Source organism: Salvelinus alpinus, chromosome 31, assembly GCF_045679555.1.
Source record: "Salvelinus alpinus chromosome 31, SLU_Salpinus.1, whole genome shotgun sequence".
Classification (NCBI taxonomy): domain Eukaryota; kingdom Metazoa; phylum Chordata; class Actinopteri; order Salmoniformes; family Salmonidae; genus Salvelinus; species Salvelinus alpinus.
Window position 1 is genome coordinate 22,805,891 of NC_092116.1, and position 22,011 is coordinate 22,827,901.

The window sequence follows — 22,011 nt, forward strand, 5'->3', positions numbered from 1 at the left end:
AACACCTATAACGAGTAAAAACATGACCGGCGATTTAGAAGTGGCTAAACCAAAGCTTGGAAAGAGAGCCAGTCCGACGTCCATCGTGCGTCAGGCGCAGGAAAAAAAGAAAGCTACTTCCGCCTTGTGCTCTTTTATACAGGCCCTGATTGCGCAATCGACTCCATTCAAATTGTCACCTCTTACTGACATCTAGAGGAAGGCGTAGGCAGTGTTTGTATCCTCATAGCATTTACAGGGACCTTAAAACTGACCTGGGACCAGGGGCCAAGATTTCTGAAATCTCACTCCCTGTCAGGAAAAGTGCTGTAGAATGAGTTCTGTTTCACTCAGAGACATAATTCCAACGGTTATAGAAACTAGAGAGTGTTTTCTATCCAATAATAATAATAATATGCATATTGTACGAGCAAGAATTGAGTACGAGGCCGTTTGAAATGGGCACCTTTAATCAGAGCTACTCAATACTGCCCCTGCAGCCATAAAAAGTTAAGCAGGGGGACACATCTGGCACTGCAGGATTTGAGTCCCTGGCGGCGTAGTGTGTTACTGATGGTAGGCTTTGTTACTTTGGTCCCAGCTCTCTGCAGGTCATTCACTAGGTCCCCCCGTGTGGTTCTGGGATTTTTGCTCACCGTTCTTGTGATCATTTTGACCCCACGGGGTGAGATCTTGCGTGGAGCCCCAGATCGAGGGAGATTATCAGTGGTCTTGTATGTCTTCCATTTCCTAATAATTGCTCCCACAGTTGATTTCTTCAAACCAAGCTGCTTACCTATTGCAGATTCAGTCTTCCCAGCCTGGTGCAGGTCTACAATTTTGATTCTGGTGTCCTTTGACGGCTCTTTGGTCTTGGCCATAGTGGAGTTTGGAGTGTGACTGTTTGAGGGTGTGGACATGTGTCTTTAATACTGATAACAAGTTCAAACAGGTGCCATTAATACAGGTAACGAGTGGAGGACAGAGGAGCCTCTTAAAGAAGAAAATACAGGTCTGTGAGAGCCAGAAATCTTGCTTGTTTGTAGGTGACCAAATACTTATTTTCCACCATAATTTGCAAATAAATTCATAAAAAATCCTACAATGTGATTTTCTGGAATTTTTTTTCTCATTTTGTCTGTCATAGTTGAAGTGTACCTATGATGAAAATTACAGGCCTCTCTCATCTTTTTAAGTGGGAGAACTTGCACAATTGGTGGCTGACTAAATACTTTTTTGCCCCACTGTATATATCGTCTTCTTCGGGTATATTTCATAAATACTTTTAATATATTTTTTTTCAATTTCCATCTACGGACTGAACATAGTCTCCTGCAACCCGCCTCACCCAATGTGGCACGGATCTGCTATTTTTTTACACTTTAGAACCGGAACCCCAATCAGGAGCTAGCCAGCTAACTAGCTACTAGCTAGTAGTCAGTTATCCACTGCGAGCGGTCATCACGTTAACTCGGACATCAGCTAGCCTCAGCCCGGTCAATTCCTGACAGTTGCACAGCTCGATATCAACCCAGAGCATATTGGACTGCTTTTTCTCTAACACATCTCCGGATTCCTACCGCAAGCAATGAACCTTTACACCGGATTGTGGCAGCTGGCTAGCTGCTATCCAAGTGACTACTCCTGGCTAATGTCTCTGTCCAAAGCAAGCACTAGTTAGCCTGGAGCTAGCCTAGAGCTAGGTCCATCTCCCGGCTAGCCGAAGAGGTCCTCCAGCCAATTATTGGGCTACAATATCTATTTTGTCAATTGGCCTGGACCCTTTTACTGCCGACACGGAGCCCCGCCGATCCATCACGACTGGTCTACCGACGTAACCGTCCGAGTGGGTCTCAACAGGCTATTCTGTTACGATGTCACTGAAGAACCATCTACTAGCCCCGGCCCGCTAGCTTTTCTGAACACTGTGTCCCCTGCTCGCCTAGCTTAGTAGTGACTACCAAACGGCACCCTGACTCACCTATTGCTACTCTTTTTACCCTATGATCACTCGGCTACACAGCTGATGCCCCCTGGACTGTTTCAATAACACAGTACCTCATTTTGTTTACCTGTCGGCCCCAGCCTTGAACTCAGGTCCTGTATGTACCTAACTAACCTGCTCTGCCCATTCATCGCCATTTACCCGTTGTTGTCTTAGCTCTCCTGATCAACACCTGTGTTTGCTTTATGCCTCTCTCTAATGTCAATATGCCTTGTCTACTGCTGTCTTGGCTAGTTCTTGCTGTTTTATTTCACTGTAGAGCCCTCAGTCCCACTCAAAATGCCTTAGATAGCTCTTTTGTCCCACCCCACACACATGCGGAGACCTCACCTGGCTTAACTGGTGCCTCCAGAGACGAAACCTCTCTCATCGTCACTCAACGCCTAGGTTTACGTCCACTGTACTCACATCCTACCATACCATTGTCTGTACATTATGCCCTGAATCTATTCTACCACGCCCATAAATCTGATCTTTTTATTCTCTGTCCCCAACGCACCAGACGACCAGTTCTTATAGCCTTTAGCCGTACCCTTATCCTACTCCTACTCTGTTCCTTTGGTGATGTAGAGGTTAACCCAGGCCCTGTAGCCCCCAGTTCCACTCCTATTCCCCAGGTGCTATCTTTTGTTGACTTCTGTAACCTTAAAAGCCTTGGTTTCATGCATGTTAACATCAGAAGCCTCCTCCCAAAGTTTGTTTTATTCACTGCTTTAGCACACTCCGCAAACCCTGATGTGTCTGAATCCTGGCTTAGGAAGGCCACCAAAAATTCTGAGATTTCCATCCCCAACTACAACATTTTCCACCAAGATAGAACTGCCAAAGGGGGTGGACTTGCAATCTACTGCAGAGACAGGATGCAGAGTTCTGTCATGCTATCCAGATCTGTGCCCAAACAGTTCAAGCTTCTACCTTTAAAAATCCACCTTTCCAGAAATAAATCTCTTGCTGTTGCCACTTGTTATAGACCCCCCTCAGCCCCCAGCTGTGCCCTGGACACCATATGTTGAATAATTACCCCCCATTTATCTTTAGAGTTTATACTGTAAGGTAACCTAAACTAGGATATGCTTAACACCCCGGCCGTCCTACAATCTAAGCTAGATGCCCTCAATCTCACACAAATTATCAAGGAACCTACCAGGTACAACCCTAAATCCATAAACACGTTCTCCCTCACAGATATCATCCTGACCAACTTGCCCTCCAAATACACCTCTGCTGTTTTCAACCAAGATCTCAGTGATTACTGCCTCTTTGCATGTGTCCGTAATGGGTCCGCGGTCAAACGACCACCCCTCATCACTGTCAAATGCTCCCTAAAACACTTCAGCGAGCAGGCCTTTCTAATCGACCTGGCCGGGGTATCCTGGAAGGATATGGACCTCATCCCGTCAGTAGAGGATGTCTGGTTATTCTTTAAAAGTGTTTCCGTCACCATCTTAAATAAGCATGCCCCGTTCAAAAAATGTAGAACTAAGAACAGATATAGCCCTTGGTTCACTCCAGACCTGACTGCCCTTGACCAGCACAAAAACATCCTGTGGCATATTGCATTAGTATCGAATAGCCCCTGCGATATGCAACTTTTTAGGGAAGTTACGAACCAATATACACAGGCAGTTAGGAAAGAAAAGGCTAGCTTTTTCAAACAGAAATTTGCATCCTGTAGCACAAACTCCAAAAAGTTCTGGGACACGGTAAAGTCCATGGAGAATAAGAGCACCTCCTCCCTGCTGCCTCACTGCACTGAGGCCAGGAAACACTGTCACCATGATAAATCTACGATAATCGAGAATTTCAATAAGCATTTTTCTACGGCTGGCCATGCTTTCCACCTTGCTACTCATACCCCGGTCAACAGCTCTGCACCCCCCACAGCAACTTGCCCAAGCCTCCCTCATTTCTCCTTCACCCAGATAGCTGAGTGTTCTGAAAGAGCTGCAAAATCTGGACCCCTACAAATCAGCTGGGCTAGACAATCTGGACCCTCTATTTCTAAAATTATCCTCCGCAATTGTTCCAAACCCTATTACTAGACTGTTCAACCTCTCAGCGATCCCCAAAGATTGTAAAGCTGCCGCCGTCAAGCTGCCGCCAGCTCTCAAAGGGGGAGACTTTCTACACCCAAACTGTTACACTGTGTGCTCTTTTCGAGGGATGCCCTGGGATCCGGGGGGACGGGGGTGGTCTGCTGGTCACTGGGATGACAACCCAACTTGGGATGGGAGGGGTTTTAACAGGTGGAATAGTGGGGACCAATTGAAAGTTTACTTAGTAGCAATGCAAATGTCATGGTACAGCTATATGGACACTCAAACACTATGGTACTTTTTAATGGTGAGTTTACAAACATATATTATGATAAATAGATTTGAAACTTGTGTTTCATTATGGTAAATGGTGAATTAAGTATAGCCAGTTATAATTGTAATGGCTTAGCAGATAATAAGAAAAGACGGTCAGTATTTTCCTGGCAAAAAGAGAAGGAATATATTATCTATTGTTTACAGGAAACTCATTCAACCATTTTAGATGAAGTTGTGTGGAAAAAGGACTGGGGGGGCTTAATATATTTCTCCCATGGGAAAAGAAATTCAAAAAGGGTGATGATATTAAGAGTAATTGTGCAAATTGTCCCAAACAGATCCTCAAGGTAGATGGATGATTTTAAATATGATATTGGACCTTAAACAGATAAGTCTCATTAAACCTATACGGTCCAAATAATGATGATTCACGCTTCTTTGAAAATATATATAATAATCTATTGACCCTACAAGCAATACAAAACTGTATTATTGTCGCACGCTGATCTGTTTCACCTGTCTTTGTGCTTGTCTCCACCCCCCTCCAGGTGTCGCCCATCTTCCCCATTATTCCCAGTGTTTTTATACCTGTGTTCTCTGTTTGTCTGTTGCCAGTTCATCTTGTCAGGTCTTACCAGCGTGTTTTCCTGTCTCCCTGCTTTCTCAAGTTCTGTTTCCTAGTTTCTCCGGTTCTGATCATTCTGCCTGCCCTGACCTCAAGCCTGCCTGTCATACTGTACCTGCCTGACTCTGACCCATTTATGAACCTCTGCCTGTCCTGTTTTTTAAAATAATGAGCAAAAAATAATCAAATTTTTTTGGAATGGCAAGCCAGACAAAATTAAAAGGGCCTATTTATATAATGAATATGAATTCGGAGGGCAGAAATTATTAAAGCATTAGACCTCTCACTTAGGGCATCAGTCATACAAAATGTATACTTAAATCCAAAACTGGTTCTCTAGCAAATTAGTAACAATGTATCAAGATGCAAGGCGAGACGCAAATGCAGACACAGGAGGCAGGTGGTTGGAGTCTTGCAATGTTTAATAATCTAAAGGGGTAGGCAAGAGGATGGTCGTGGACAGGCAAACGGTCAAAACCAGATCAGAGTCCAGAGTGGCAGACAGGCTCATTTATTTATTTATTTATTTAACCTTTATTTAACCAGGAAGGGCTCATTGAGATTTAAAATCTCTTTTTCAAGAGCATCCTGGCCAAGATAGGCAGCACCAAGTCATTACAAAAAATTACAGACAGACAACATGAAAAACTACAAGTAATCTAGTAAAAACCATTGAGTTCACAAGAGTATAACAATATCAAAAACAGCAAATTAAAAACATTGACAGGTCAGGGAATCAGCCTCAAAATCCTTCATCAGTGATTTAAAAACACCAACCGGGACAAGTTCTTCCAGTTTAAAATTATTTTGTAAGGTGTTCCAAGACGATGGCGCAGAGTACATAAAAGACCTTTTACCAAATTCAGTTCGGACATTTGGAACAGTTAGCAGGATAAAGTCTAGCGAACGAAGAGAGTACCCACCACATTTCTGAACAATAAAAATGCCCAAATAAAAAGGTAGTAAACCCAAAATGGCTTTGTAAATAAAAGTATACCAGTGACTGAGCCTACGAGTGACTAGAGAAGGCCAGCCAACCCTGGTATACAAAGTGCAGTGGTGCGTAAGGGTTTTGCAGTTTAAAATAAATCTCAAAGTGCCATGGTAAAGAGTGTCAATTGATCTCAAACACTGAGCGGAAGCATTCATATATAAAATATCCCCATAGTCTAGTAAAGGCATAAATGTAGCTGATACTAGCCTCCTTCTGGCTTCAAAAGAAAAACAGGCCTTATTCCTAAAATAAAATCCCAATTTCAGCTTCAATTTTTTTGTAAGTTGTTGAATATGCAATTTAAAAGAGAGGCCGTCATCAATTAGAATTCCAAGATATTTATATGAGGTTACAACCTCAATCTCCTTGCCCTGACAAGTAGTAATAGGTGAAAGGTTCAGAGGTCTATTTCTTGCATTAGAAAACACCATTAGTTTAGTTTTGTCAGTATTGAGGATAAGCTTCAATTGACACAAGGTATGTTGAACAGTATAAAAAGCAGTTTGCAAGTTCTGGAAAGCTTTTGTAAGAGATGAGGCACAACAGTAAATAACAGTATCATCCGCATAAAAATGAAGTTGTGCATTTTGGACATTTTTGTCTAAATCATTTATATAAATAGTGAATAAAAGAGGACCAAGTACAGAGCCTTGGGGCACACCATTCAGGACAGACAATTTAACAGACATAAGCCCATCAAATTGAGTGCACTGAGTTCTATCAGACAGATAGTTAGCAAACCATGCAACTGCATGCTCCGAAAGACCTACACTCAACAATCTCTGCCTTAGTATAGCATGATCAACTGTATCAAAAGCCTTAGAGAGATCAATAAAAAGTGAGACACAGTGCTGTTTTTTGTCAAGGGCTTCAGTGATATCATTTAAAACCTTCATGGCTGCTGTAATTGTGCTATGCTTTTTCCTGAAGCCCGATTGGTACACTGATAAAATAGAGTTAGTAAATAAAAACTCTTTTAGCTGTTCACTTACAAGGGTTTCAAGTATTTTCACCAGGGGTGACAGCTTTGAGATTGGCCTGTAATTATTTAAAAGAGTTGGATCTCCCCCCTTTAAAAGTGGTAGGACAAATGCTGATTTCCAGATCTTTGGAATTTCATTACATTCCAGGGTTAGATTGAACAGATATGCAAGTGGTTCAGCTATGAAATCAGCTGCCAGATTTAAAAAGCAGGGATCCAAAAGATCAGGACCTGCAGGCTTTCTTTGATCTAAGGATTTCAGGGCTTTATGTACCACCTGCACTGAGAATGGCAGAAAGCTAAAAGTTTGACCAGCTCTCACTGGTTCATCCACACAGGGTTGGACAGAGACAGAGGACACTGGTTCATCCACACAGGGTTGTACTGAGACAGAGGACACTGGTTCATCCACACAGGGTTGTACAGAGACAGAGGACACTGGTTCATCCACACAGGGTTGTACAGAGACAGAGGACACTGAATCAAACAGCCTACCAGATGATACAAAGTGCTCATTGAAACAATTCAGCATTTCAGTTTTGTCATATATAGCAACAGAGTCCTTCAAAACACATGACGGTAATTCATTAACATTACTGTTACCAGACATAGACTTAATAGCCTTCCAAAACTTTCTAGGGTCATTCAGGTTATCAGTGGTAACAGACATAAAATATTCAGACTTGGCCTTCCTGAGAAGAAAAGAACACTTGTTTCTTAACTGCCTAAAAATAAGCCAATCAGCATCAGAACAAGATTTCCTTGCTTTAGCCCAGGCTAGATTACGTTCGTGAATAATACAAGACAGCTCAGAAGAAAACCATGGATTATCCCGCCCTTTAACCCTGAACCTGCGGAAAGGTGCATGTTTGTTTACTATTTGGAAAAAACCATCATGAAAGAATATCCAGGCAGTTTCCACATCAGGGATAAGCTCAATCTTGCTCCAGTCAAAATAAAACAAATCATGAAAGAAAGCCTGCTCATTAAAACACTTCAAATTTCTTTTACGAATAAAACGTGGATTTGTCTTTGGAACCTTAGTATTTCTAACAGCAACAGCACAATGGTCACTTAAATCATTTCAAAAAACACCAACCGCAGAATATTTATGTGGAACATTTGTCAATATCAAATCAATCAGGGTAGATTTATCTGGGCATTTAAGATTTGGGCGAGTGGGTGAATTAATCAACTGGGTAAGATTCATAGAATTACAAAACATTTTTAAATCATCCGACACCGGCTTTAACCAACACCAGTTGAGATCACCAATCAAGATCATTTCACTGTAAATAAGTTTAGACATAAGGTGCACCAAAGAAGAAAATGCATCACCGAGAGCAGAGGGGGGTCTATAACAGCCAATCACAGTTATAGAGAGACCCTTTGAAACCTCAATATTCAAAGCAAGAAATTCCAACTGTTTACAAATAGTTTCAGACTTTGCCACACTTACATGGAATTTAGATTTTACATATATAGCCACACCCCCACCTTTCTTAACCCGATCAGTGCGATAAACATTGTAACCACTTATACAAATATCCTTATCAAAAATAGACTTGCTGAGCCAGGTTTCAGAAAACACAATTACATCAGCATCAGTTGATTTAGCCCAAATCCTAACCCCATCAATTTTTGACAACAGGCTGCGTACATTTAGATGAAAAATACCAAAACCAGATCTTGATTTAAAATCAGAGGGGGTTTGGAGACATTGCATATCAGGGCCAGGGTTAGGTTGCACGTTACCTGATATCAACAAAAGAAGAATAACTAGGCACCTCTGTTTAATAACCTTGCACGGCTTCTCTTTTTTAAGAGACATACTGCAAGCGAATTCTACAAGTGAGTTTCCAGACAATACAAAACAGTCATTTAAAACCATTAGACTTTGGTAGTGACACAAATTCGTACTGTTCACGTCATGCCACAAATGCATCGGCACTTGGACGAGTGGACCGAGTGAAAAAGAGCGAGTTCCTGCAGACAAAATGTCTAATGGACGGGAGAGCACATTGTCAGATGTACTCACCCAGCGACAATGTTCGTTTTCTCCAGAGTTCAGTAAAGTCAGTGCACAAAGCAATACCACGTAAATTGTCATTTTCTCTGACAAAAAAATAAGAGGCCAACGAAGGTAAGTGGAGAGAGGGACAGCGTGTATGTGAGACAATGTGAGTGTTTGCGCGTGTAGGTAGATTGGGTGTTGAGGGGGATAGAGAGAACGGGTTGAGCTGCCACTGACAGCCAGGCGAAGAGCAAAAAGGAGCAGCTTGGACAAGACACTCCGCGGACGAAGGAGGAACTCAGGGCAGCCAGAGTTAGTTACTTTGGTAAACTTCAAATAATGAAGTGCCGAGTTGAGGAGGACCCGTGATCTTTACACCAGCAAAAATAAAATAGTTTGCACTACACAACAACGAAGTTACGCAACCATAAATAAATAGATTATTAGTAGGTTAAAATGTACTAGTCACAAACAAACGACTTGACATGCTGCCATCTTGGATCCAAATATCAGTGATCAAGTCAGGCAGAATGGTCAGGCAGACAGGTACAGAGTCCAGAAAACAGGCAAGGGTCAAAACCAGGAGGACTAGAAAATGGAGAATAGCAAAAGGAGTACGGGGAAAAACACGCTAGTTGACTTGACTAAACATACAAGACGAACTGGCACAGAGCGACAGGAAACACAGTGATAAATACACCAGGGATAATAAGCGACACCTGGAGGGGGTGGAGCCAATCACAGGAACAGGTGAAACAGATCAGGGCGTTATTTTTTAACCACGCCATAGAAGGTTGTTTTCAATTTCAGTTTAATCCACCAGAAAAGACAGAACAAATAATACAACAAATATGGTGGTTAAACTTAAATATACTATTATATAATAGATATAAAAAAAACTATATTTTTCAATCATTTTTTTTTTACAAAGTATAATCTTTGTAAATTATATCATAAATATAACTGGTGGAGTTATGTCACACATGCATCTAACACACATATATGGAAATGTCTGCTCTACTCAAAATTACAACCAACTAATTGCAGCATTACCGCAAAAATGGAAGAGGCAAGTGGAAAGAGGAAAAGTGAGGAACTTATCTGTCGGCCCTGCATTAAAGACCAAAATTGGTTGTGATAAATATAGCAGTTTCATTTAAGAACTAAAAAATGGACAGCTGTGCCAGATAGATTGCAAAATAGTTGGGAAGATATTTTCGATGTACCGATTCCATGGCACATGGTTTATGAACTGACACGAAAAACGACGCCGGATTCAAAACTTAAATTAAAACTTAAATAAATTATACAAAATTCTTGCAACCAAGACATTGTTATATACGTTTTTGCTAAAATTATTATATCGTTATTAATTTACAATCTGTAGAAACTATGAGAAAAGAAAGGTTCAGAACTTTTGTTGAGTATCACAGAACAGTTGAAAAAGATATGGCAAATAGAAATCCAATATGGATGGTGTTAATTAAGAGATAGATGGGAGGGGTTGAACTAAGCTGAAAGGTCAGACAAATAACAACAAGATAGCAAATGTAAAATATACTGTGTCTGTAAAATGTATATAGGTTCAGAACTTTGGTGAAATAGCACAGTTAAAAGTAAATGGCAAATAGAAATCAAACTGGATGGACATTAGCAATAGATGGGAGAGGTGGAAGTTAGAGGAAGAACAGGACTAAAAACAAGCAATATATAACTATTGGAAAATAGATTGTTCAAAAGTTTGGGGTCACTTAGAAATGTCCTTGTTTTTGAAAGAAAAGCACATTTTTGGTCCATAAAATAACATCAAATTGATCAGAAATACAGTGTAGACATTGTTAATGTTGTAAATGACTATTGTAGTTGGAAATGGCAGATTTTTTAATGGAATATCTACATAGGTGTACAGAGGCCCATTATCAGCAACCATCACTCCTGTGTTCCAATGGCACGTTGTGTTAGCTAATCCAAGTTGATAATTTTAAAAGGCTAATTGATCATTAAAAAACCCTTTTGCAATTATGTTAGCACAGCTGAAAACTGTTGTTCTGATTAAAGAAGCAATAAAACGGGCCTTCTATTGACTAGTTGAGTTTCTGGAGCATCAGCATTTGTGGGTTTGATTACAGGCTCAAAATGGCCAGAAACAAATTACTTTCTTCTGAAACTCGTCAATTTATTCTTGTTCTGTGAAATGAAGGCTATTCATGCGAGAAATTGCCAAGAAACTGAAGATCTGGTACAACACTGTGTACTACTCCCTTCACAGAACAGAGCAAACTGTCTCTAACCAGAATAGAAAGAGGAGTGGGAGGCCCCAGTGCACAACTGAGCAAGAGGACAAGTACATTACAGTGTCTAGTTTGAGAAACAGACGCCTCACAAGTCCTCAACTGGCAGCTTCATTGAATAGTACCCGCAAAACACCAGTCTCAACGTCAACAGTGAAGAGGCAACTCCGGGATGCTGGCCTTCTAGGCAGAGTTCCTCTGTCCAGTGTCTGTGTTATTTTGCCCATCTTAATCTTTTCTTTTTATTGGCCAGTCTGAGATATGGCTTTTTCTTTGCAAGTTGTGAGAAATAATGAAGGAAAATATATTTGTAAAGTATATATATATATATATATATATATATATATACTATATACAGTATATATATACTATATACAGTATATATACTGTATGTGTATCAATGTATATTTATGTATATGTGGGTATGTGTGTAATTTTAAAGCTGATCTACACCCTGATTTTGATCTGACCATCTAAGTCACAACAATAGACACACACAGTGTGCTAAAACTAATAACACACAAATTATTGTATTCCTCTTGTCTGTTTTGAATACATCATTTAAAATTTCACAGTGTAGGTTGGAAACCCCAAGGCTAATGACTTCTCCAAAGGCTAATTGGAGTCAGGAGTCAGCTAACCTGGAGTCCAATCAATGGGATGAGATTGGAGATGTTGGTTAGAGTTGCCCAGCTCTTTACAAAACACTCACAAAATTTGAGTTTGCTTTTCACAAGAAGCATTGCCTGATGTGAACCATACCTCAAACAAAAAAGATCACAGAAGACCTAAGATTAAGAATTGTTGACTTGCATAAAGCTGGAATAGGTTACAAAAGTATCTCTAAAAGCCTTGATGTTCATCAGTCCACTGTAAAACAATCGTCTAAAAATGGAGAGTTCAGCTCTGTTGCTACTCTCCCTAGGACTGGCCGTCCTGCAAAGATGACTGCAAGTGCACAGCTCAGAATGCTCAATGAGGTTAACCTGTTGAGGTCAGGACTCTGACTGGGCCACTCCAGAAGGTGTATTTTTGATTTGGGTCGTTGTCCTGTTGCAACACCCAACTTCTGTTGACCTTCAACTGGCAGACAGATAGCCTTACATTCTCCCGCCAAAAGTCTTGATAAATTTGGGAATTCATTTTTCTGTCGATGATAGCAAACTGTCCAGGCCCTGTTGCAGCAAAGCAGACCCAAACCATGATGCTCCCTCCACCATACTTTACAGTTGGGATGAGGTTTTGATGTTGGTGTGCTGTGCCTTTTTTTTTCACACATAGTGCTGTGTGTTCCTTCAAAACAACTCAACTTTAGTTTAATCTGTCCACACAATATTTTGGAACATCCAGGTGCTCTTTTGCAAACATCAGACGTGCAGCAATGTTTTTTTTGGACAGCAGTGGCTTCTTCCGTGGTGTCCTCCCATGAACACCATTCTTGTTTAGTGTTTTACGTATCGTAGACTCGTCGACAGAGATGTTAGCATGTTCCAGAGATTTCTGTAAGTCTTTAGCTGACAGTCTAGGGTTCTTCTTAAGATGCAGTGACATGACCTCAAGAGAGAGGTTCACACCAGACATCACAAGAATATTGCTGAACTGAAACAGTTTTGTAAAGTGTAATGGTCCAAATTTACTCCTGATCGTTGTGCAGGACTTATCCGCAACTACAGAAAATGTTTGGTTGAGGTTATTGCTTCCAAAGGAATTTATGCAGAAATCCTGGTAATTCCAAAGGGTTCACATACTTTTTCTTGCTACTGTATGACACAGAGCTCAAGGAGTGGAACTTTAGCACAAAACATGTCTGGATTTCCGGACAGTCACATGACTGTCAACCCAGCCATCGTTAGATGTTGGTTTAAGTTCACAACACTTCCCTGTTCCTTGGGAGAGTGTGTCCCCATGCTTCCCTATACCACGTCCCTTATGTGTACACGCCCCTCCGATGGCCTCAGGTGCCATCCAACTTCTGACACCAATGCACCGGATTCGGGGGTAGCCCTGCCCGGGACATGACCCCGGGTCCCACGACTTTCAACCCAACACCTTAGCCATTACATGAAGAGATCCAAACCTCTTCACAAGGTCGCTAGGTGTTGGGTTGCTACAATAGATGCCTATTTATTAGAGGGTAGCAACAAGAAGCAAAACACAGTCTGTATTTGTCAGCTCCATGCAGTGTCAGTAGATAAGTCCAACCAATGTCCAAATCATCAGCTATATAAATGAAACTCCAAAAAAGTCAAAGATATACTGTAATCAGCCTTTTGTTTATAACCATTAATGACCTTCAACATTCTTACTGAAACATTATTGTCTCCTTTCTCAGAGTCCATACCACCACATGAAGTACAACTAATATACAGAACACTGGTTAAGCTTGGGACGGGAGACAACAAAGATGGCACACAACACGGGGTCATCCCCGTCCAATGCCCGTGGTCATGAAAGTTATGTTGGAAGTGAAATCAGGGATTCCATTTCACTTCTGGATGTTTTGTACGCAAATGCATTTGAAGAAGAGGACATAGACTCCGCAGTAGCTAAGAAGACCGAGGTAGATTTTTACAGAGGAGCCCCACCTCAATGGCTTAACTTCTACTGGGCTGAAAGGGCAACGTCAGCTGATAAAACAACCCCCTTTATCAAAAGAGACGGTTACACTGAACTGATGGAAAATATTAAGAAACAGTGTAAGGGTGACCTGACTTCTACCATGAATCTGCTGCATCAGCCAGGCAGCGGAGGAACAACTCTGGCCATGCAGGTGCTCTGGGACATGAGGAAAACACTGAGATGTGCTGTTCTAACAGGCCCTACCTCAGACATCACCGCTATCGCCAAGCAGGTGATTCACCTTTTCACTGCAGGCGGTCAAGGCCAGCAGAACACTGTGCTCTTACTGCTGGAAGATGAGCGTATTCTGGAGAATCTGCAGGATGCCATCATCAAAGAGATTGCAGAGAGAAACATCACGACCCACAGGCCTGTGGTCATCCTTTTAAACTGTGTGCGTAAGGCAGTTATCAAACAAGAGTACCATAACAAATCAAGACATGTTATTCTCAGGATGGAACTTTCTGAAGAAGAGAAACAACAGTTTGAGGAGAAACAGATTGAGATCAGTCGAAGCTACATTAATGAACACAAACAGTTTCATGGCTTTAACATAATGCAATCCAATTTTTGCAGAGATTATGTTAAAGAAACATGTGCCTTTTTAGATGTCAGGAAAAAAAGAAGACCTAAAAATTCCCAACTTCTTGCATTCTTATCACTGGTGAATGCCTACGTCCCTGGATCCCACCTTCTGCAGTCTCAATGTCAGGCATTCCTTGGTCCTCCAGATCCCATTTATGGAGGACCTTCCTTTGAGCAGCGAATGGAGCCTTTCACTCAGCTGATAGTGACATTCCCTGCACGACAGGGACAAGACAAACATGTCTGCATGGCTCACTCACTGATTGCACAGCAGTGTGTTGAGTTACTGGCTATGGCAGGTGTGACCAGGAGTGATACAGCAAGGAACTTTCTGACAGACTTTTGTGGAGAAGAGGTGCAGCAACATTTGATGCCTGTCATCAAAGACATGCTAACTAAGAGGGAAATCACAGTGGACCATCAGCAGAATGCAGGAAATGAAACACAGGATCTGTTTTCCCAAAAATACGTTTTACAAAACAAGCTAACAAAAAGGGAAATGGGAGAAGAGAGGACAGACAAGTTTTCCAGGTTGATTCTCGATATTGAAGCCAAAGAATCCAAAAGCAATTGTGTATCTGTTTTGCGATTAGCTTCAGAAAAAATCACACAAAACCCATTTTTTCCTCAAGCTCTTGCTCGTTTCTTTTGCCTTAGGATGGGGGAATATGGTGTAGGAGAGCAGTGGGCAAAAATAGCAAAAGACAGAGATCCTAAGAATTCATTTGTTGCTGACACTCTGGGGCAAGTATACAAGACACATTTAAAGAGCAGGGTCTATGATCCTTCCATCTCTGCACAAGATATCTTGCAACTGGCAGTAAAGGCCTTTGGGGCTTTCAAAGATGTGGAAAGGGCTGCTGAAAATGAGCAAGGAGCAGACATGCAAGATGATGGTATGACCAAAGTCTCACACATCTTTAACAACAGAGGACTATTTGGTTATCTACAGGTTGCCAACATTGTTTTTGACTCGCTTGTCTCGCTTGACAAAAACTGGCAAAAGGTCCTTACCATGGAAATATCAGCTGAATCTTTCTTCATATCAATCAGACAAAAAAAGCTCATCAAGTACAAGCCACTCATCAGCAGCCTCAGGGATGAGGTGGAGAGGAAATGTGAGTTTTTTGATGGTTACCTGACGTACTCCAAGCCCAACATTAAAAAAAATGAACCGCATTACTTTCAGACTGATGTCAAGAACTGCTACTGCAAATATGTGGGGACATGCACACCTATACACTCAGAGTCTGCAATAGATGTACCCCTCCAGAAGCTCAAAGAGGAAATGGCCATTGCCTTCCCTGGACTGCTTTGCTGTCTTGATAAGGGCTATGATGAATCTAACTTGAGCCGAATAACAAAATTGTGGGAGGAAATACAAGAATGTGAAAAAAAGAAAGATGGTGGTGGTGAGAACAAAGCTGCCCAAAACTTCATCCTTGCCAACATCATCTTAAGCAAAGTGGAAGCAGCATCTCCAATGCTTACCCCTTTGCCAATCCTAAGAAGCATTCTGGAGAGAAATCTTTTGGCTAATTTCGGTAACCAAACTCCAGAGTTTTACCTCTTAGTCCTTTTGCTGTTCTGGCCCGAGGAGCATAAGAAAATGGGATTCAATATTGACCTCAACAAATGTGTTCTGGAGATGCAAGACTCCTACAACAACACATACAAGAAGCATCTTCGCTCAAGGTACCTTCGCCCCCTTATTTTCCTGGGACGGGGTGAGGGTTTGAGCAGACTGGTTCATAGATCAAAAATAGACAACCTATTGGCAAGGGAGAATCCAATGGCAGGGCCAGTGGAAAGGCCAGACTTTATAGATCAAAAGTGGAGCTGTGGTGAGGTGTGGAGAGAACCCAGTGTCCAGGATCTTCTTCTTCCAGTCATTGGAGTGGTTAGACAGCATAGAGTGATTGCGTGTGTTGATGGCAAGGAGATTAAAGTCTGTGCCGACCAACGAAGCAAAGTTTGGAAGCCTGGAGACGTCTGCTTCTACCTAGGCTTCACCATTAGAGGTCCTGTGGCCTATGGCATACAGTACCCATCCCATCACGGACATTTCTTTCATTCAGATAGGATGACAGGGGGGGTACCTCGTAAAATGTTGGAAGTACCTGACATCAAATCGATCAAAGACGGTAAGACAGTTACTGTATAGTCCTATATTTCTCATTTTCATCTCTATTGTCTCTCACTCAAGTTCATTTACGTTTTTGCTCCTACCCTTACACCTCTGAACAGCCAATACACCTCTGTTGCTAGACAGAATTTTTGTGATATCTGTTCTTCCTCACTTCATCTGACCTAACCTGACCTCTGCTCAAATTCCTCACTTCTCCCCAACTCACGACTGTCATGTTGACTTGTACCAGACTGTGGCCATTCTTCTTCCCATAGGATCCCTGATGTCTAACAATAACATATTCTGACTGAATGTAAACGTTCTACATTCCCCTCTCTCCCTCAGTGAAATGAATACAGATACTTCATATTTTCAAGTTTAGAACTCAGAACCCATCACCACCAATCTACACAGGGGAAACAGTGATGCTGGGAGTATTTGTGACTCATCTCATAGAGATTATTGTTAGCACTAAATATAATTCTTATGATATTTGTCATATCATTGATTTTACATTGCTTTGTGTACCAGGAAATTAAGACTGTACAGTCGTTGCCAAAAGATTTGAGAATGACACAAATATTAATTTACACACAGTTTTCTGCTTCAGTGTCTTTAGATATTTTTGTCAGATGTTACTATGGAATACTGAAGTATAATTACAAGCATTTCATACGTGTCAAAGGCTTTTATTGACAATTACATGAAGTTGATGAAAAGAGTCAATATTTGCAGTGTTGTCCCTTCTTTTTCAAGACCTCTGCAATCCGCCCAGGCATGCTGTCAATTAACTTCTGGGCCACATCCTGACTGATGGCAGCCCATTTTTGCATAATCAATGCTTGGAGTTTGTCAGAAGTTGTGGGTTTTTGTTTGTCCACCCGCCTCTTGAGGATTGACCACAAGTTCTCAATGGGATTAAGGTCTGGGGAGTTTCCTGGCCATGGACCCAAAATATCAATGTTCTGGGGCACTCTGGGGCAAGTATACAAGACACATTTAAAGAGCAGGGTCCATGATCCTTCCATCTCTGCACAAGACATCTTGCAACTGGCAGTAAATGCCTTTGAGGCTTTCAAAGATGTGGAAAGGGCTGCTGAAAATGAGCAAGGAGCAGACATGCAAGATGATGGTATGACCAAAGTCTCACACATCTTTAACAACAGAGGACTATTTGGTTATCTACAGGTTGCCAACATTGTTTTTGACAATTACATGAAGTTGATGCAAAGAGTCAATTAATTCTGGGCCACATCCTGACTGATGGCAGCCCATTTTTGCATAATCAATGCTTGGAGTTTGTCAGAGGTTGTGGGTTTTTGTTTGTCCACCCGCCTCTTGAGGATTGACCACAAGTTCTCAATGGGATTAAGGTCTGGGGAGTTTCCTGGCCATGGACCCAAAATATCGATGTTTTGTTCCCCGAGCCACTTAGTTATCACGTTTGCCTTATGGCAAGGTGCTCCATCATGTTGGGAAAGGCATTGTTCATCACCAAACTGTTCCTGGATGGTTAGGAGAAGTTGCTCTCGGAGGATGTGTTGGTACCATTCTTTATTCATGGCTGTGTTCTTAGGCAAAATTGTGATTGAGCCCACTCCCTTGGCTGAGAAGCAACCCCACACATGAATGGTCTCAGGATGCTTTACTGTTGGCATGACACAGGACTGATGGCAGCGTTCACCTTGCCTTCTCCGGACAAGCTTTTTTCCCGTATGCCCCAAACAATCGGAAAGGGGATTCATCAGAGAAAATTACTTTAACCCAGTCCTCAGCAGTCCAATCCCTGTACCTTTTGCAGAATATCAGTCTGTCCCTGATGTTTTTCCTGGAGAGAAGTGGCTTCTTTGCTGCCCTTCTTGACACCAGGCCATCCTCCAAAAGTCTTTGCCTCACTGTTCCTGCAGATGCACTCACAACTGCCTGCTGCCATTCCTGAGCAAGCTCTGTACTGGTGGTGCCCCGATCCCGCAGCTGAATCAACTTTAGGAGATGGTCCTGGCGCTTGCTGGACTTTCTTGGGCGCCCTGAAGCCTTCTTCACAACAATTGAACCGCTCTCCTTGAAGTTCTTGATGATCCGATAAATGGTTGATTTAGGTGCAATCTTACTGGCAGCAATATCCTTGCCTGTGAAGCCCTTTTAGTGCAAAGCAATGATGACGGCACGTGTTTCCTTGCAGGTAACCATGGCTGATAGAGGAAGAACAATGATTCCAAGCACCACCCTCCTTTTGAAGCTTCCAGTCTGTTATTCGAACTCAATCAGCATGACAGAGTGATCTCCAGCCTTGTCCTCGTCAACACTCACACCTGTGTTAACGAGAGAATCACTGACATGATGTCAGCTGGTTCTTTTGTGGCAGGGCTGAAATGCAGTGGAAATGTTTTTTGGGGATTCAGTTAATTTGCATGGCAAAGAGGGACTTTACAATTAATTGCAATTCATCTGATCACTCTTCATAACATTCTGGAGTATATGTAAATTGCCATCATACAAACTGAGGCAGCAGACTTTGTGAAAATTAATATTTGTGTCATTCTCAAAACTTTTGGCCACGACTGTATTAACACAGTAGTTAGTACTTTGTGTACTTGATTTTCTGATTGATGTGTCTGTCCCCAGGGCCTGTGAGAAGTTGCACAACCTGTGCCAATGTCATGGTGAGTTAATGTTCGTTACAGTATTCATAGACCGTACAATAGTAGTAGATAAGTGTTTGACAAATACAAATTCTTTACCACCACCTATGTTGACTGTGCTCGGTATTCATGAATATAAATTGTTTTCATGAAAAATAAGAAAATATGGTGGGAAAATCCAAAACATGTTGCTCCATTTTCAGATGGAATTACCCAATTGACAGCAGGATTATAAAAGGGTTCTTTGTGGAGGGGTAGGGTTCTACCAACAACACTTGTCATCTGAAGAACCCTTTTTGGGAGACAATGGATATTTGTAAGGCAAAGGGTTCTACGTAAAACCATTAACATGCAAAGAACCGTTTTTGGAAGAAAAGTATATTTAGATATTTTTTAAAGGCAAGAAGGTTTCTTTGGAAGGCAAGAAACCTTCTACACAGAACCCCTTCTGAATCTGAATTAGTTTATTTATTGTGCATTTTTATTTTAGATAGTGCCTGGACATTTGTGTTTACCTCAGTGTTTAAACTTTAACTTCAGGAGTTTAAAAAGTTAGGTGTGAGTAAACCCATATGGGAATATTTGTGCATATATCTGGTATTCCCTTTAATCATTTGACATGTAACTGACATAGTGGTGTAAAAGAACCCCAGTGTTGATATTAATAACCAGTTGAGTGGTTGTCATTTTTCCTCTATGTAGAGTAGAACATTAAAAACCGCGCCCATCAATATCATATTTCCCAGCATATTCTATTGCCGGTTGATTTTCAGAATTGTTTGTTTCAAAACCTGTGTTTTTGCATGTACATTGATTGGTTGATTAATCTTGTGCTACAAAAAGATAAATAACATACATTTTTCTAAACTAATACAGTCTGTTAGTCCTTGGACTTATTGCACCTGTTACTGGGATGGTTGTTCAAGTTTAGATTTAGTCTCATTTATCAATATTCCCTACCCTGACAGTTATTCTGAATGCAGGTTGTGGGTGATACAAATTCGAATTGTTGGATATCCTCACTCTGGCTGGATTCCAATTAGAATTACACATCACTTTGCAAGTGAGCATAATGTGACTTGCAGGCCTGATGTGGCCTGTAAACCAGGAGTTTCCTACCACCACTGTGTTATTGTATAACTAGGCATTCAAAGAAAGGCCTTATGATATATGTAATGTATTGTCATAAAAGGTTCCATTGGTTAAGGCTGGTGGAACCATTTATAGAGGGTTCTAGGAAGAACCCTCCAAAAATAAAAGGGTTCTTAGTAAATCCATTCATAGAGGGTTCTAGATAGAACCATTTACAGGGGGTTCTATGAAGAACCCTACATAGAGGGTTCTAGGTAGAAACCTTTGCAAAGGGTTCTACCTAGCACATAAAAGGGTTCCCCTATGGGGACCAACCAAAGAAACCTATATTGTTTAATTTAGCAACTTTTTTTCTAAGAGTGTATATTTCAAATCAGAAACCATTCTTCATTCAATTAAAAATAAATATATAGAATAAGGTTTACAAAAGTGAAGGCAAAGAAACCCTTCAAAGTGCAAAGTACATCCTTTACACTACGATGTTTTAAGAATTATGTCGTAAATACAGTTTGATAATCTGTGATATTCAGAGATCAATGTTCTCTTATTCAGGAATCTACCTCCTGGGTTCAGGTTGAACCTGCGGTCTTCACTGAAGAAGGCCCAATGTTCAGGTACACTCCTGGATTGTATTAGTCCCTCACCATATATCGTATGATAAAAGCTTTAAGTTTTGCTACCCAACAATTCTGTCTTAGGATAACAGTAACTAGATGGAATAAACCTCCTATCCATTATTTAAAGAAAGTCTGACTTTATAGAATTGGTTGAACTACTTGTAAAAACTTAGGAAATACAGTATGTGAGGATCTACAGAAAAGTTTAACAAAGTAAAGTAACCATTATGATGTTTGTCTACTGCTGATAAACAATTAAATACATGACTTACTTACTAAATCCATTCTGTCTTCTTATCATGGCATCTCTAGCATGTCTCCCCTGGGGCGCTACGAGTGCAGAGTATCAGGGCTCCGGTGGGTATGTAAAGACCATGTCAATCTGAAGTATCAATTCAGCTCCTGGGAGCCTCACAGGGCAATGATGAAACGCTTGGGGTACAAGCAAGGTGGCCCCCTATTGGACGTTACAATCGTTGCAGGAAAACTGGAAGAAGTGCATCTGCCACATTTTGCCTGTTTCGGTATGGGCGTATATGTTTATAATTAAAATATAACTGATGCAAACTACTTTTAAAAAGCCTTGTTGTTGATGTCAACCTGATGTTTATGCAAATGTACCTGTTTTTATCTCTGCAGGCGATGATCCCTCCTTTAAAGAGAAAGTGAGAGTTCTACATGTAGAAGACTGTGGTGTGTCCGTAGAACAAGTGGATGAAGTCACCCGCTTCCACGTCAAGATTGTCCATCCAACCTTCTCTCCAAAAGGAGTTCTCGTGAGATCTGGCTTTCCGGTGAAAGCCCACTGTGACTTGCAGCTCTACAAGGCCAAGGCAGCATTCCTCACGCTACATGCATATCTGGTGCCCTGTGATTCTTCTGTAGAACAGGTTATTTCCACTTATTGTTCTCCTCTGTGGTTAAATCATCTCTCAATGTTATCAATGCAGATAATACCAGTGGATTTAGAAAATTGACATTTAATATACAGTGTAGCCAAGCTCCTATTCAGTGTTTGACTTGTAAGGAGCTCACCGGAGCTGACTACCAGCACATCAAATGTTCTACTATTGAGATCCTGTTGCTCTTATAGAATATTAGCTCAAAAGTATTGTGGAGCTCCTGC

The 22,011-nt window shown here is 41.3% G+C and overlaps 1 protein-coding gene across 1 annotated transcript in view; it reads left to right on the forward strand.

Moving 5' to 3' along the window:
* The window catches only part of LOC139561696 (sterile alpha motif domain-containing protein 9-like), a 32,070-nt gene extending 10,160 nt beyond the window's left edge, over positions 1–21,910 (forward strand). The window contains exons 2-6 of the mRNA XM_071378952.1: positions 13,535–16,550; positions 19,160–19,197; positions 20,821–20,882; positions 21,198–21,409; positions 21,525–21,910. Of these exons, the coding sequence (XP_071235053.1) occupies positions 13,607–16,550; positions 19,160–19,197; positions 20,821–20,882; positions 21,198–21,409; positions 21,525–21,862 (3,594 nt within the window). The 5' untranslated portion in view covers positions 13,535–13,606 and the 3' untranslated portion in view covers positions 21,863–21,910. The remainder of the gene's footprint in view (positions 1–13,534; positions 16,551–19,159; positions 19,198–20,820; positions 20,883–21,197; positions 21,410–21,524) is intronic.
* Positions 21,911–22,011: the final 101 nt, after the last annotated feature.